This window comes from Ranitomeya variabilis, chromosome 2 (assembly GCF_051348905.1).
Source record: "Ranitomeya variabilis isolate aRanVar5 chromosome 2, aRanVar5.hap1, whole genome shotgun sequence".
In the NCBI taxonomy this organism is placed as follows: Eukaryota; Metazoa; Chordata; class Amphibia; order Anura; family Dendrobatidae; genus Ranitomeya; species Ranitomeya variabilis.
In genome coordinates, this window is record NC_135233.1 from 722,777,915 (window position 1) to 722,793,236 (window position 15,322).

At 43.3% G+C, this 15,322-nt stretch overlaps 1 protein-coding gene across 9 annotated transcripts in view; it reads right to left on the reverse strand.

Annotated features, from left to right (window-relative positions):
- FAM184A (family with sequence similarity 184 member A) overlaps window positions 1–15,322 on the reverse strand; it is a 313,220-nt gene that overhangs the window by 96,896 nt on the left and 201,002 nt on the right. For all 9 annotated transcript variants that reach the window (XM_077289549.1, XM_077289548.1, XM_077289545.1 and 6 more), the window contains 3 exons: window positions 13,676–13,811; window positions 12,642–12,823; window positions 8,424–8,621 (listed from right to left, as the gene is read on the reverse strand). In XM_077289549.1, coding sequence (XP_077145664.1) covers window positions 8,424–8,621; window positions 12,642–12,823; window positions 13,676–13,811 — 516 coding nt within the window. The remainder of the gene's footprint in view (window positions 1–8,423; window positions 8,622–12,641; window positions 12,824–13,675; window positions 13,812–15,322) is intronic.

The window sequence follows — 15,322 nt, forward strand, 5'->3', positions numbered from 1 at the left end:
TAGGAGGAACCCATGGTCAACCGCACCAACATATGGTCTCACAAGAGGTCTGAGGATCTCATCTCGGTACCTAATGGCAGTCAGGCTACCTCTGACAAGCACATGGAGAGCTCTGCGGCCATCAGGACTCAAAAGAAAGACCAGAAAGTGGAACCTCTGGGTTATAGTTCCAGAGCGCCCAAGGGTGAGCGGACCTCATGGGACCACCCCCAATATAGGAACAGGCCCAAGGGGGATGAAACCACAACGGCTAGAGCCAAAGGGGCGACTAAGGATAAATAAAGAGAGAGAAGAGACTGGGGTATGAAGACGGTGGATGAGAACAGAGGACATACGGGCTCTTATGGAATATGGGTAGTAGATGGGACCAGGAGGACCAGAGAAGAAACGGTGGCACAATGCTGGAAGAGAGGAAAGAAAGAGGTAATAAGAAGCAGGGGTAAACGGAACTGGAAAGCACGAATGGACACTGGGCAGATATGGCGGAGACACTGAACTGATATGACAGAGACACAGGGCAGGTACAGGAGAGACACAGAGTAGGCACGGGTGAGACACAGGATGGTACGGCTGAGGTACAGGGCAGGTACAGCTGAGGCACGGGGCAGGTATGGCTGGGGTACAGGGCAGGTATGGCTGAGGCACAGGGCAGGTACGATGAAGGCATAGGCAGAGCGAGCAGAGAATGGGATCCAGGGACCAAGGAGGGTACGCCAGCAGTAAGGCTAGCGTAACCGCGAAAGATAACCAGGCGTCCTACCTGTGCAGACGCCGAGAATAAATATCCGATGGGCGCCGCCATGATGGGGCAGAGCCAGCGGGTCACGACCTTCCAGAGGGCTTAGCGGCAAGAGCAGCGCGACGGGGCATGCGCGAAGAGCTGACACGCCACGAGCATGAGAAGACAGGTGAGAAGCGGCGAGGGACCCCGTCGGAGGCAGGCGATGGACAGTTGAGTATTCGCCGATGTAACAGCGGCCCTCCAAAGAAATGTCACCCGACACCATTACTGACCCACTGCCAAACCGGTAATGCTAAAGGATGTTGCAGGCAGCAGATCGCTCTCCACAGTGTCTCCAGATTCTGTCACGTCTGTCACATGTGCTCGGTCTGAACCTGCTTTCACATGGGAAGAGCACAGGGCGCCAGTGTCAATATGGCTAAATAAAGCTGTAAGGGGTGCAATAAGTGACAAAAAGAAAGCATTTAGAGAATTAAAGGAAGTAGGTAGTGAGGAGGCATTAAACAAATACAAAAAATTAAATAAATTCTGTAAAAAGCAAATCAAGGCAGCAAAGATTGAGACAGAGAGAGCAAAAATAACCCCAAAATATTCTTTAACTACATAAATAGTAAGAAACTAAAAAATGATAGTGTTGGCCCCCTTAAAAATAGTCTGGGTGAAATGGTGGATGAGGATGAGGATAAAGCCAATATGCTAAATGACTTTTTTTCATCAGTATTTACAAAAGAAAATCCCATGGCAGCCAATATGACTAGTGATAAAAATTCCCAATTAAATGTTACCTGCTTAACCCAGCAGGAAGTACGGCGGCGTCTAAAAATCACAAAAATTGACAAATCTCCGGGCCCGGAGGGGATACACCCCCGAGTACTGCAGGAATTAAGTACAGTCATTGATAGACCATTATTTTTAATCGTTAAAGAGTCCATAATAACAGGGTCTGTACCACAGGACTGGCGTATAGCAAATGTGGTGCCAATATTCAAAAAGGGGACAAAAACTGAACTCGGAAATTATAGGCCAGTAAGCTTAACCTCTACTGTGGGTAAAATCCTGGAGGCATTCTAAGGGATGCTATACTGGAGTATCTGAAGAGGAATAACCTCATGACCCAGTATCAGCACGGGTTTACTAGGGACCGATCATGTCAGACTAATTTGATCAGCTTCTATGAAGAGGTAAGTTCCGGACTGGACCAAGGGAACCCAGTAGATGTAGTGTATATGGACTTTTCAAAAGCTTTTGATACGGTGCCACACAAAAGGTTGATACATAAAATGAGAATAATGGGGATAGGGGAAAATATGTGCAAGTGGGTTGAGAGCTGGCTCAGGGATAGGAAATAAAGGGTGGTTATTAATGGAGCACACTCGGACTGGGTCGCGGTTAGCAGTGGGGTACCACAGGGGTCAGTATTGGGCCCTCTTCTTTTTAACATATTTATTAATGACCTTGTAGGGGGCATTCAGAGTAGAATTTCAATATTTGCAGATGACACTAAACTCTGCAGGGTAATCAATACAGAGGAAGACAATTTTATATTACAGGATGATTTATGTAAACTAGAAGCTTGGGCTGATAAATGGCAAATGAGCTTTAATGGGGATAAATGTAAGATCATGCACTTGGCTAGAAGTAATAAGATGTATAACTATGTGCTTAATTCTAAAACTCTGGGCAAAACCGTCAATGAAAAAGACCTGGGTGTATGGGTGTATGACAAACTCATATTCAGTGGCCAGTGTCAGGCAGCTGCTACAAAGGCAAATAAAATAATGGGATGCATTAAAAGAGGCATAGATGCTCATGAGGAGAACATAATTTTACCTCTATACAAGTCACTAGTGCGACCACACTTAGAATACTGTGTACAGTTCTGGTCTCCGGTGTATAAGAAAGACATAGCTGAACTGGAGCGGGTGCAGAGAAGAGCGGCCAAGGTTATTAGAGGACTGGGGGGTCTGCAATACCAAGAAAGGTTATTACACTTGGGGCTATTTAGTTTGGAAAAACGAAGGCTAAGGGGTGATCTTATGTTAATGTATAAATATATGAGGGGACAGTACAAAGACCTTTCTGATGATCTTTTTAATCATAGACCGGTGACAGGGACAAGGGGGCATCCTCTACGTCTGGAGGAAAAAAGGTTTAAGCATAATAACAGACGCGGATTCTTTACTGTAAGAGCAGTGAGACTATGGAACTCTCTGCCGTATGATGTTGTAATGAGTGATTCATTACTTAAATTTAAGAGGGGACTGGATACCTTTCTGGAAAAGTATAATGTTACAGGGTATATATACTAGATTCCTTGATAAGGCGTTGATCCAGGGAACTAGTCTGATTGCCGTATGTGGGGTCGGGAAGGAATTTTTTTCCCCATGGTGGAGCTTACTCTTACCACATGGGTTTTTTTTGCCTTCCCCTGGATCAACATGTTAGGGCATGTTAGGCTATGGGTTGAACTAGATGGACTTAAAGTCTTCCTTCAACCTTAATAACTATGTAACTATGTATGTAACAAATTAGCCAATCCTGGTGTTCTGTGGCAAATCCCAAGCATCCTGCACGGTGTTGGGCTGTGAGCACAACCCCATTCTGTGGACGTCGGGCACTCAGACCATCCTCATGGAGTCGGTTTCTTACCGATTGTGCAGACACATGCACATTTGTGGCCTGCTGGAGGTCATTTTGCAGGGCTCTGGCAGTGCTCCTCCTGTTCCTCCTTGAACAAAGGCTGAGGTAGCGGTCCTGCTGCTTGGTTGTTGCCCTCCTACGGCCCCCTCCACATCTCCTGGTGTACTGGCCTTGTCTCCTGGAAGCGCCTCCAGCCTCTGGACACTACGCTGACAGACACAGCAAACCTTCTTGCCACAGCTTGCATTGATGTGCCATCCTGGATGAGCCGCACTACCTTGTGTGGGTTGTAGAGTTCGTCTCATGCTACCATGAGTGTGAAAGCACAACCAACATTCAAAAGTGACCAAAACATCAGATAGAAAGCATTGGTACTGAGATGTGGTCCCCACCTGCAGAACCACTCCTTTATTGAGTGTGTCTTGATAATTGCCAATAATTTCCTTCTCATGTCTATTCCATTTGCACAACAGCATGTGAAATTGATTGTCAAACAGTGTTGCTTCCTAAGTGGACAGTTTGATTTCACAGAAGTTTGATTTACTTGGAGTTATATTGTTGTTTAAGTGTTCCCTTTATTTTTTTGAGCAGTGTATAAAGATTTTAGAACAACATATGCTCCCATCCAGACAATGTCTATTTAATGGAATGCTTTGCAAATTCTAGCAAGACAATACTAAACCATATACTGCATCTATAACAACACCATGGCTACACAAAAAAGTTTTGTGATGAATTGGAAGCCTGCAGTACAGACCTATAAAAAAATGGCCCACGACTACTGAGTACCGTATATACTCCAGTATAAGCCGAGGCACCTAATTTTGCCACGAAAAACTGGGAAAACTTTTTGACTCGAGTATAAGCCGGGTATGCATTGTTCCCCTCATCCCTATCCTGGTATGCATGGCTCCCCACGTCCCGTTCAATGTATGCATAGCTCTCCCGTCCCTGTCATTGCATGCATGGCTCCCCAGTCCCTGTCATTGTATGCATGGCTCCCCAGTCCCTGTCATTGTATGCATGGCTCCCCAGTCCCTGTCATTGTATACATGGCTCCCCCGTCCCTGTCATTTTAGGCATGGCTCCTCCGTCCATGTCATTGATAGGGATTCATTGTATGCATGACACCCCCGTCGCTGTCCTGGTATGCATGGTTCCCGCGTCGCTGCCCCTGTCATTGTCTGCATGGCTCCTTATCCCCTATCCTTGTACGTGTGGCTCTTTATCCCCTATCTGTTATGATCCTTAGTGGTTGAGGATCACAAGTTACTCCAGCAAGGTGACTAAACATAGGACAAGCTCTAGGGAGGTGGAAAACTGGACTGACCGCAAAACTGAACCTATCCAACCACACTAGAGGCAGCCGGTGAACGTGTCTAAAATCCTAGACGTCTCGAGCCAGCCTGAGGAACTAACTACCCCTAGAGAGAAAGAAAGACCTCTCTTGCCTCCAGAGAAATAATCCCCAAAAGATATAGAAGCCCCCAACAGATAATAACGGTGTGGTAAGAGGAAGGCACATACACAGGGGTGAAAGCAGATTCAGCAAAAGAGGCCCACTTATTCTAGATAGCAGAAAATAGAAAAGGGGTCTATGCGGTCAGTAAAAAACCCTTACAAAATATCCACACTGAGATTTCAAGAACCCCCACACCAACTAACGGTGTGAGGGGAGAAACTCAGTCCCCTAGAGCAACCAGCAAGTAAGAAATCACATTTTAACAAGCTGGACAAAAAACATGATGAACGCTGATAATCAGAAACTGAACAAACAAAAACTTAGCTTGTCTTGGAGAGACTGGGAGCAAGGTAGTCACCAGGAATCTGAAGAGCACTGAATACATTGATAGCAGGCAAGGAACTGAGTATCCAGGTGAACTAAATAGGAGACCAACCAAGGATAACGAACCAGGTGATGAAGCCAACCTGCAGAAAGACAACACTACACAGTACCGCTTGTGACCACTAGAGGGAGCCCAAAAATAGAGTTCACAACACTATCCTTGTATGTGTGGCTGTTTATCCCCTATCCTTGAATGCATGATTCCTATTAAAAAAAAAACATCCTACTCACCTGCCTGTGCACCCGCGCTGGCTCTACGTCTTGCTCGTTCCTGCGCCAGCAGCTCTACCAGCCGAGCGATCACATGGCCTCGCTCACTATGGTAATGAATATGCACTCCACGCCTATGGGAGTGGAGAGGTGTGCATATTCATTACCTTAATGAGCAGGGCCAAGTGATTGCTCGGCTGGAAAAGCTGCTGGCACCGGAACGATCGAGATGCAGAGCCAGCGAAGGCACGCAGTTAGGTGAGTAGGATGTGTGCTGGATGCCGGCGGCTGCAGCTGGCAATGTGCGCTATTACAGCAGCGGCACAGGCGTTAGCCACAGCTGCCGTCCCCTGCCTCTGTGACCCGCTGCTCCACCGCTCCCCCTCCCCCGCCGGCAATCTGGGACAAATTACTCATGTATAAGCCAAGGGGGCATTTTCTGCACAAAAAATGTGCTGAAAAACTAGGTTTATACACGAGTATATACAGTAGCTAGCATCGTACATAAGACAATAATGAAACAACATTCCTCTCCCAAAATTCCAGAATTTGTCTCCTCACTTCCCAGATGTTTACAGACTGTAAATGGAAAAGGGGATCCTACACAATGGTAGACATGGTTCTGTCCCAACATTTTTTAAATGTGCTGTAGCAATCAATTTCTAAATGAGTTTTTTTTTCAACTGAAATGGAAAAATGTCTAACTTTCAATCTATGATTTGTATTCTAAGTATATAAAATATGGCTATGAGATGTCTAAATGATTGCATTTTTATTTTCTTTACATTTTACACAGCATCCCAACTTTTTCTAAATTGGTGTTGTAGCTTCCATGATGTAATCGACTGATGTAGGATGGAAAACTGGTTAATGACAGTGCCCAAATGTCCATTTTATTTTTACAAACTGTCTATGCATTAATTAATGGTTAGAGACCAGAACAAGCTCAGTACAGATAGTGAGTCAGCAGTTAGAGATTTCAGCTCTGAAGGGTGCACATTTCTGAAAGCAGCTTTAGGATATAATAATAATCATTTTTATTTATATAGCGCCAACATATTCCGCAGCGCTTTACAACTTATAGAGGGGACATGTACAGACAATAGACATTACAGCATAACAGAAATCACAGTTCAAAACAGATACCAGTAGGAATGAGGGCCCTGCTCGCAAGCTTACAACCTATTAGGAAAAGGGGAGACACGAGAGGTGGATGGTAACAATTGCTTTAGTTATTTGGACCAGCCATAGTGTAAGGCTCGGGTGTTCATGTAAAGCTGCATGAACCAGTTAACTGCCTAAGTATAATTACAAAATCATGAAGCACCACAGTAGATAGTGATGGAGAGCAAACCGCATTAGCTCTCCCTACGCGCCCAACGGGCGCGTAGGGAGTATGTAGCAGTACAGACACAGAGTGCATAAAGTGTATGAGAACATAATGCGAGGAACCTGGTCATGTTTTGTTTTGTTTTTTAATAGGCCACACAGGGATAGTTAGGTTAATGCGTTGAGGCGGTAGGCCAGTGTGAACAAATGCATTTTTAGGGCACGCTTAAAACTGTGGGGATTGGGGATTAATCGTATTAACCTGGGTAGTGCATTCCAAAGAATCGGTGCAGCACGTGTAAAGTCTTGGAGATGGGAATGGGAGGTTCTGATTATTGAGGATGCTAACCTGAGGTCATTAGCGGAGCGGAGGGCACGAGTAGGGTGGTAGACTGAGACCAGAGAGATGTAGGGTGGTGCTGAGCCATGGAGTGCTTTGTGGATGAGGGTAGTAGTTTTGTACTGGATTCTGGAGTGGATGGGTAGCCAGTGTAATGACTGGCACAAGGTAGAGGCATCGGTGTAACGGTTGGTGAGGAATATGATCCTGGCAGCAGCATTCAGGACAGATTGGAGCGGGGAGAGTTTGGTAAGAGGGAGGCCGATTAGTAGAGAGTTACAATAGTCCAGACGAGAATGAATAAGTGAGACAGTAAGAGTTTTTGCAGAGTCGAAAGTAAGAAAAGGGCGAATTCTAGAAATGTTTTTGAGATGCAGATAAGAAGAGCGAGCCAATGATCGGATGTGGGGGGTGAATGAAAGCTCGGAATCAAGGATGACCCCAAGGCAGCGGGCATGTTGCTTTGGAGTAATGATGGAACCGCACACAGAGATGGCAATGTCAGGCAAAGGTAGGTTAGTAGAGGGAGAGAACACGAGGAGTTCAGTTTTTGACAGGTTCAGTTTCAGATAGAGGGAGGACATGATGTTAGAGACAGCGGTAAGACAATCACTGGTGTTTTCTAAGAAGGTCGGCGTGAAAGCAGGAGAAGAGGTGTATAATTGGGTGTCGTCAGCATAGAGATGGTACTGGAAACCAAATCTACTGATTGTTTGTCCAATAGGGGCAGTATACAAAGAGAAGAGGAGGGGGCCTAGGACTGATCCTTGAGGAACCCCAACAGTAAGGGGAAGGTGAGAGGAGGAGGAGCCAGCAAAACATACAGTGAAGGATCGGTCAGAGAGATAGGAGGAGAACCAAGAGAGAACGGTGTCCTTGATGCCGATGGAGCGGAGCATAGTGAGGAGGAGCTGATGATCCAGTGTCGAATGCTGCGGAGAGATCCAAGAGAATTAGCATGGAGTAGTGACCATTAGATTTAGCTGTTAGTAGGTCATTAGAGACTTTAGTGAGGGCAGTTTCAGTAGAGTGTAAAGAGCGGAAGCCAGATTGAAGAGGGTCGAGAAGAGAGTTATCTGAGAGATAGCGGGTAAGACGGAGGTGGACCAGGCATATAACGCGGGTTGCAACTCAGGATCAGTCACAATAACTAAGTAATGTAGTTTCTTAAAGTTTTAGGTAGAACAACATGTTAACTGTACATTGTTGTCTAAAAATGAACATTTTCATGAAAGTCTGTAAGATAAACATTGCTCTTCAAGCATCGAAATAGCAGCATTCAATTACGTGATGTGTCTACATTGACTGTGACTCACCATCTGTAGCTTCTTCTTCTCCTTATTTGTAGAGGTTTGTGTAGCCTCGAGCATTGCTTGATGTTTCCATGACATCTCCTCGAACGTCTTTGCATGTGCCTCTTTTAGCTGTACAGTCTCCTCCTCAAATTTGATGCGCAGGTTAATCAGCTCTTTCTCATAACATTCACGTTGGGTCTGCTTTGCTTCATTGATTTTCTGCAAAGGATGAGACAAGACAAACACATTATGCAATAGCTTGTCTATATATCAATCTTTAGACCTGTCAATCAACTATGAAAAAACTAACACACATTGCTTTTCATTGTTGTTTGCCTTGCTAGAATTCACAGATGTATCCTTTATTTTTTTTTATGACATGCCATACATGATTTATTACCGAGCTCGAAGAGAAAGAAAAAAGTGACAGTCAAAACATAGAAAACGTCAGGTGAAATTCTGAATTCTCTATTTCTCCTTCAGGCATTTTAAATGGGATTTTGACATTAGATGAAAGCCCTGAGGAACATCGTGTTTGGCTGGCTCCAAGCTTGTTTAAGATAACTGACTTGTTTACCACCTTGGGATGGAATTGATAGCAGATTTGCTGCTCCAGCAGTATTGCAAGAATCTGCAGGGAAATCCACAGTGACGAATCGAGACTAAAGGTGCAATCACAGCACACGATTATTGTGAACGAATATTCCTAGAAACGCTAGTTTCACAATAATTGTGCACACTGAACACACTATCAATCACCCTAATGAAGGGCAAAACACTGGTATATTGAGCGACATAGTATTTTGGTTTACAAAGAAAATTGTTCTTGGCAGTGCATCGTTTCCTGTTAAGAGGACTTGTGCTGCCGAGAACAATGGCAGCCTATAAGCATTGAATGATCTATTGGTAATAGTTCAGTGTGCATCTGAATCAGGGTCAAGGCTAATAAATGACAGCTGACCGGAAAACAGAGGAGTGGTCATTTTACGCTTTCAATGTAAATGAGGATGTCCTGTCTTTTGATAAAAGTCTGGCTTCTGAAAGAGTGCACTCCGCACGCTGTCACAATTCTCCGGTGTTGACTGCAAGTATATGATTTGCATTTACGCAGTCACCTGACAACTAGACGTGCCCCACTCAATACAAGTAAACGTGGCCGGAAGTATGTAAAGCCCATTCTTGACATCATGTGATTGACTGCTCTCCCTGTTAACACTGGAGAATCCTGACAACCCACTGTGACTCCCTTGGTACTCTCAGCTTTAGGGTACGCTCACACTGCCATATATTCTCTCATACAAGAGAATCGGTTCGATTATAATAAGGAGGATTGGCTCAAACTCTGAGTTTTGGCTGAGTCTGAGCCAAGTGTCATCTTAGGGTATATGCACACGTTGCAGATCGCAGCAGTTTTCCATCTGGTTTACAGTACAATGAAAACGTATGGAAAACAAAATCCGCAGTGCACATGCTGCGGAAAATTCCGCGTGGAAACGCTGCGGTTTATTTTCCGCAGCATGCCAATAGGAATCCTCAATAGGAATCCGCAGGTGTTAACATGCAGGTGACAGCCGCACAAAAAATACTGGAAATCCGCGATAAATTTCAAAAACTGAGCGGAAAAATCTGCACAGAAATCCGCAACGTGGGCACATAGCCTTATTATGATCTGATTGTCTTGCATGAGAGAATCACAGCACAGGTGCGGAGAAGATGGAGAACTTAATTTCTTTATCTTTTCCATTGACTCTGCATGTATATTAGACTGCACTCATATGAAATGCAATTGTTTTCTCATGCCAAATTGGCATGAGAAAAAAATCGCCGATTTGCTCTGCCCGATAGTATAACATTTGGCTGGGTGCTATCAGATAAAACATCGGATAGCACTCAGCCGTGTTATACACTAGTGTGATTGAGCCCTTAATGTGAGGGTATTCACATCCTAATTGGAGTAAAGGTTTAGGAATTACAGCTCTTTATTACACAGCTGCCTCTTTATAAGGGGACCAAAAGTAATTGGACAATTATCTCAAAAGCTATTTCAACAGGCTGCATGACTATTCCCTTATTAATCCATAATCAATTAAGCAGGTTAAAGGTCTGGATCTGATTCCAGGTGTGGCATATGAATTGGGAAGCTGATGCTGTGAACCTACAACATGCAGTCAAAGGAGCTCACAATGGAAGAGAAACAGACTATCATTAGGCTGACAAAAAGAAGAAATCCATCAGAGAGATAATAGAAATAATTAAATACAAAGGGTTCACGACAAGTGTAAACCATTAATCAACCTTAAAAACAGAAAGGCCAGAATAGACTTTGCCAAAAAAACATCTAAAGAAGCCAGCACCATTTTGGAGAAGCATTCATTGAACAGATGAAACTAAGATCAACCTGTAACAGAATGATGGGAAGAAGACAATATGGAGAAGGCTTGGAACGGCTCATGATCCAAGGAACACCACATCCTCTGTAAAACATGGTGGAGGCAGTGTGATGGCATGGACTTGCATTTCTTCCAATAGCATTATTTATTGATGATGTGACTGAAGACAGAAGCAGCCGGATGGATTCTGAAGTTTACAGGGCTATATGTTCTGCCCAGATTCAACCAAACACAGCAAGGTTGCTTAGACTGCGTCTCAAAGTATAGATGGACAATGACCCAAAACATACTGTTAAGGCAACCCAGGAGTTTTTTTAAAGGTAAAGAAGTGGAATATTCTGCAGTGTCCGAGTCAATCACCAGATTTCAAAAAGTCAGCTTCTTACTAAAACTAAACTAAGCCTGGGTAAACATAATAAAGGAGGAAACCAAGCATTTGTTGACGTCCATGGCTTCATAAAGTGATTGCCTCCAAAGGATAATCTACAAAGTATTAAAAATGAACATTTTATTTATGGTAAAGTTAATTTATCCAATCACGTTTGAGCCCCTGAAATGAGGAGGCTTTGTAGAAAAATGGTTGCAATTCCTAAACGTTTCACAGGATATTTTTGTTCAACCCCTTTAATAAACCTGAAAGTCTAGACTTCAAATGTGTCTCAGTTGTTTCATTTTAAATAAAAAATAGTGGCATGCAGAGTCTAAATCACGAAGATTCGGTCACTGTCCAAATATTTCTGGACCTACCTGTGTCTGGTTGTAGATACAAGAAACTTAATGAGGGCGGTGTATTATTCCTGTGGTTTGATCAACTTATTTGCTGTGTTGACATTGGTGGCATGTTGTTTTTGTAGGATCCAAGATAGATATGACAAAAATGTTATTATTTCTATCTTGTTTTCCCCACTGGCTTATAAGAGGTCTGTCAGTTTTCTGTTATTTTCTTTGCTTTTTCTCATGGACACAATAGCACAGTATGATACGAGGTTCTGACTGATTGAAAAAACAATCTAAATGACAACAAAGTCTAAGTTGTACATGTACTATTATATACACATCACTTCCGAACAATACCATGGTATATGACCTTCTACAAGCCAAAAAGAGTTAGTTTTCATCGCGGCAGCTGAATGATATACAGCTACTAGCCAGGCTGAGTACTTGTGGGTGTTGCCTGGTTGCTAGGGAATCCCCACATGTAATCAAGCTGGCTAATAGCTGTAAATCAGCTGCCGGGATGAAAACTAAATCTCCGAGCAGTCACAAATACTCGGAGACCACCCGAGCAATGAGTACACTCGCTTATCACTAGTAAGTAAGTAAAAATATTGCACCTTTTGGTTTCAATACATAAACCATTTTTCTAAAACGTTACCAGGGCTTAGCTGGAGTGTTGTGGTCAAATGCTGTCCACCAGATTTGCCATAAGATGTGCCAGATGGCGTCATGACTCATGTATCTAAAAACTACTCCAGCTCATTTTTGGAAAATGATTCTGCCACACGGACAGCTTAAAGATCTGCCAAAATCATTACGAGGCGGCTGTCTTTAAATTTGGTACATCTTACTTTATCGGACTTTTGATTAAGACTGACGTATGAATCACCAGTCTCAATTAATTCTGCTGAGTATCACAGAGGAAAAACCATTAACATATTTGAAATCAAAATAATAGAAGGGACATGACATACTGTTGAATGAGCACACTGGACAGGCACCACTGACCCTAATCTAGCATAGCATACTGATAACTTGACAAAGATGTAACATTAGCATCCATTATAAGTTAGACAGCTGTAGCTAACTAAGCTTGTAGTTTATTAATATGAAGACATGAGGTTAATCTAACCTTCTCCAGTGCATGGATCTGCTGCCTTTGGCGTTCATCAAGATTCTGATTTTTACTTTGCAACATCGCCCGTTCTTCTTCTAGTCTGGCTATTTTTTCCTTTATTCTAGCTTTTTCAGATTCCAGGTCTTGTATGGTGGCCTCTTGTGTCATCTGTGTAGCCTGCAGCATCCCAATGTGACCTACCAAAAAATATATAAATTCTTCAGGTGGAAGTGTATACCAATCGACATGGATCTTTTTTATTTTCAGGTCTGTGGATGCTTTTAACACAGTTAATAACAAACATATATGTACATGGATAAGGACAACTTTGGGGACTTTTTTTTTTACATTTTGTATTTCTATAAAATTATTTTGCAGTGGGGTTTTATTGAAAAAAAAACCAAACGATTTTACAGTCTATGCATCACAGTAAAAACTGAACTGCGCAATGACACACATGCAACCCTTAGCCTCTGCTTGTGGTATGAATGGTGCATGCGGTTAATTTCTGATCAAGTCGCTTCCTTCTGCTAGGGAAGACCTGGACAAATTGCAGTATGCAGGCTACATCTTACTTTTTGGCTGTTGCTGTCTGGGCCCGTGGACCCTTTAAGCTAATGAGCTAAAAACAGTGGCCCCTCAGACTGCCCTCCATCTGCCCAGCATCTCGATTTCACCAATAACTGCATCCTTAGGTTGCAGAGACTGATGGATATAAAGGTGGAGGAGGGAGCTGTTGGCTTTAGCAAAATTAATTTCAGCCTATTAGTTTGACCATTCCCAACAGTGACGGTCTTTCATGTGGCCCATTGGGAAAATGAACTACCCACCCCTGTGCTAGGGTCATCTTATGCCAGAAGTTCCGCAGACAATTATGTGATATTATATTAAACCAGGAACCTAAAGACCTAGCGAAAATAGCACAGCTCCAAGGAAAAATCACGGACTAAGCACTGGTTAAATATGGCAATAAAATGGTAATACAAGTAATGGTAATGGTATCATGCAAACTATAATGATTGACTAGAACAATAACAATTCACACTCACTGGCTTTTAGCACAAGTTCTGTAGCCTGCTGCTGTAGACGCTCCCGAGCAGCTGTTAGCTCACTTTCCATGTCTTTCTGTTTGCTAAGTAAAGTCATCTCCTCCTGCTTCACATTTTCCAGCTGTTTTTGAAGGACCTAAGGGAGCATACAAAATATATAACAGAAAGCAGTCGTGACAGTGAATCTGTCTAACCTTACAGCAATAAATGGCAAACTCCATTATAAGGTGGCAGTGACTTCATCTATCAACCTAGAAACAAACATATGCTGGCTGCAAGCATTTATCAAGCCTGCTCTTCCATAAGGCCTCCTGCAATATCAGCCTGATTCCATGCATTGTCACTACATTTAAGCAAACATAAATCAATTTTCATTGCCTTTTATAAACAATTATATAAATGAAATACTTAATTTTTTTTTTTTTTCTGTACAGCTGATTTTTTTTTTTCATTTCACACATGTTCAGACATTATGGAACATGCATACTAAACTACGTGCAATCAATAAATGCAAATTACGTATTAAGATCAATTATCCCTATGGGTAAGGCTACGTTCACATTTGCGTTGTGCGCCGCAGCGTCGGCGCCGCAACGCACAACGCAAACAAAAACGCAGCAAAACGCATGCACAACGCTGCGTTTTGCGCCGCATGCGTCCTTTTTTTCATTGATTTTGGACGCAGCATAAATGCAACTTGCTGCGTCCTCTGTGCCCGGACGCGGGCGCCACAGGGACGCATGCGGCGCAAAACGCAAGTGCGATGCATGTCCATGCGCCCCCATGTTAAATATAGGGGTGCATGACGCATGCGGCGACGCTGCGGCGCCCGACGCTGCGGCGCCGACCGCAAATGTGAACGTAGCCTAACTTATTTTTTAGCATCTGATTACAGTGCCTTGCGAAAGTATTTGGCCCCCTGGAACTTTTCAACCTTTTCCCACATATCATGCTTCAAACATAAAGATACCAAATGTAAATTTTTGGTGAAGAATCAACAACAAGTGGAACACAATTGTGAAGTTGAACGAAATTTATTGTTTATTTTAAATTTTTGTGGAAATTCAAAAACTGAAAAGTGGGGCGTGCAATATTATTTAGCCCCTTTACCTTCAGTGCAGCAAACTCACTCCAGAAGTTCATTGTGGATCTCTGAATGATCCAATGTTGTCCTAAATGCCTAATGATGATAAATATAATCCACCTGTTTGTAATCAAGTCTCCGTATAAATGCACCTGCTCTGTGATAGTCTCAAGGTTCTGTTTGAAGCACAGAGAGCATCATGAAGACCAAGGAACACAACAGGCAGGTCCGTGATACTGCTGTGGAGAAGTTTCAAGCCGGATTTGGATACAAAATGATTTCCAAAACTTTAAACATCCCAAGGAGCACTGTGCAAACGATCACATTGCAATGGAAGGAGTATCATACCACTGCAAATCTACCAAGACTCGGCCGTCCCTCTAAACTTTCATCTCAAACAAGGAGAAGACTGATCAGAGATGCAGCCAAGAGGCCCATGATCACTCTGGATGAACTGCAGAGATCTACGGCTGAGGTGGGACAGTCTGTCCATAGGACAACAATGAGTCGTACACTGCACAAATCTGGCCTTTATGGAAAAGTGGCAAGAAGAAAGCCATTTC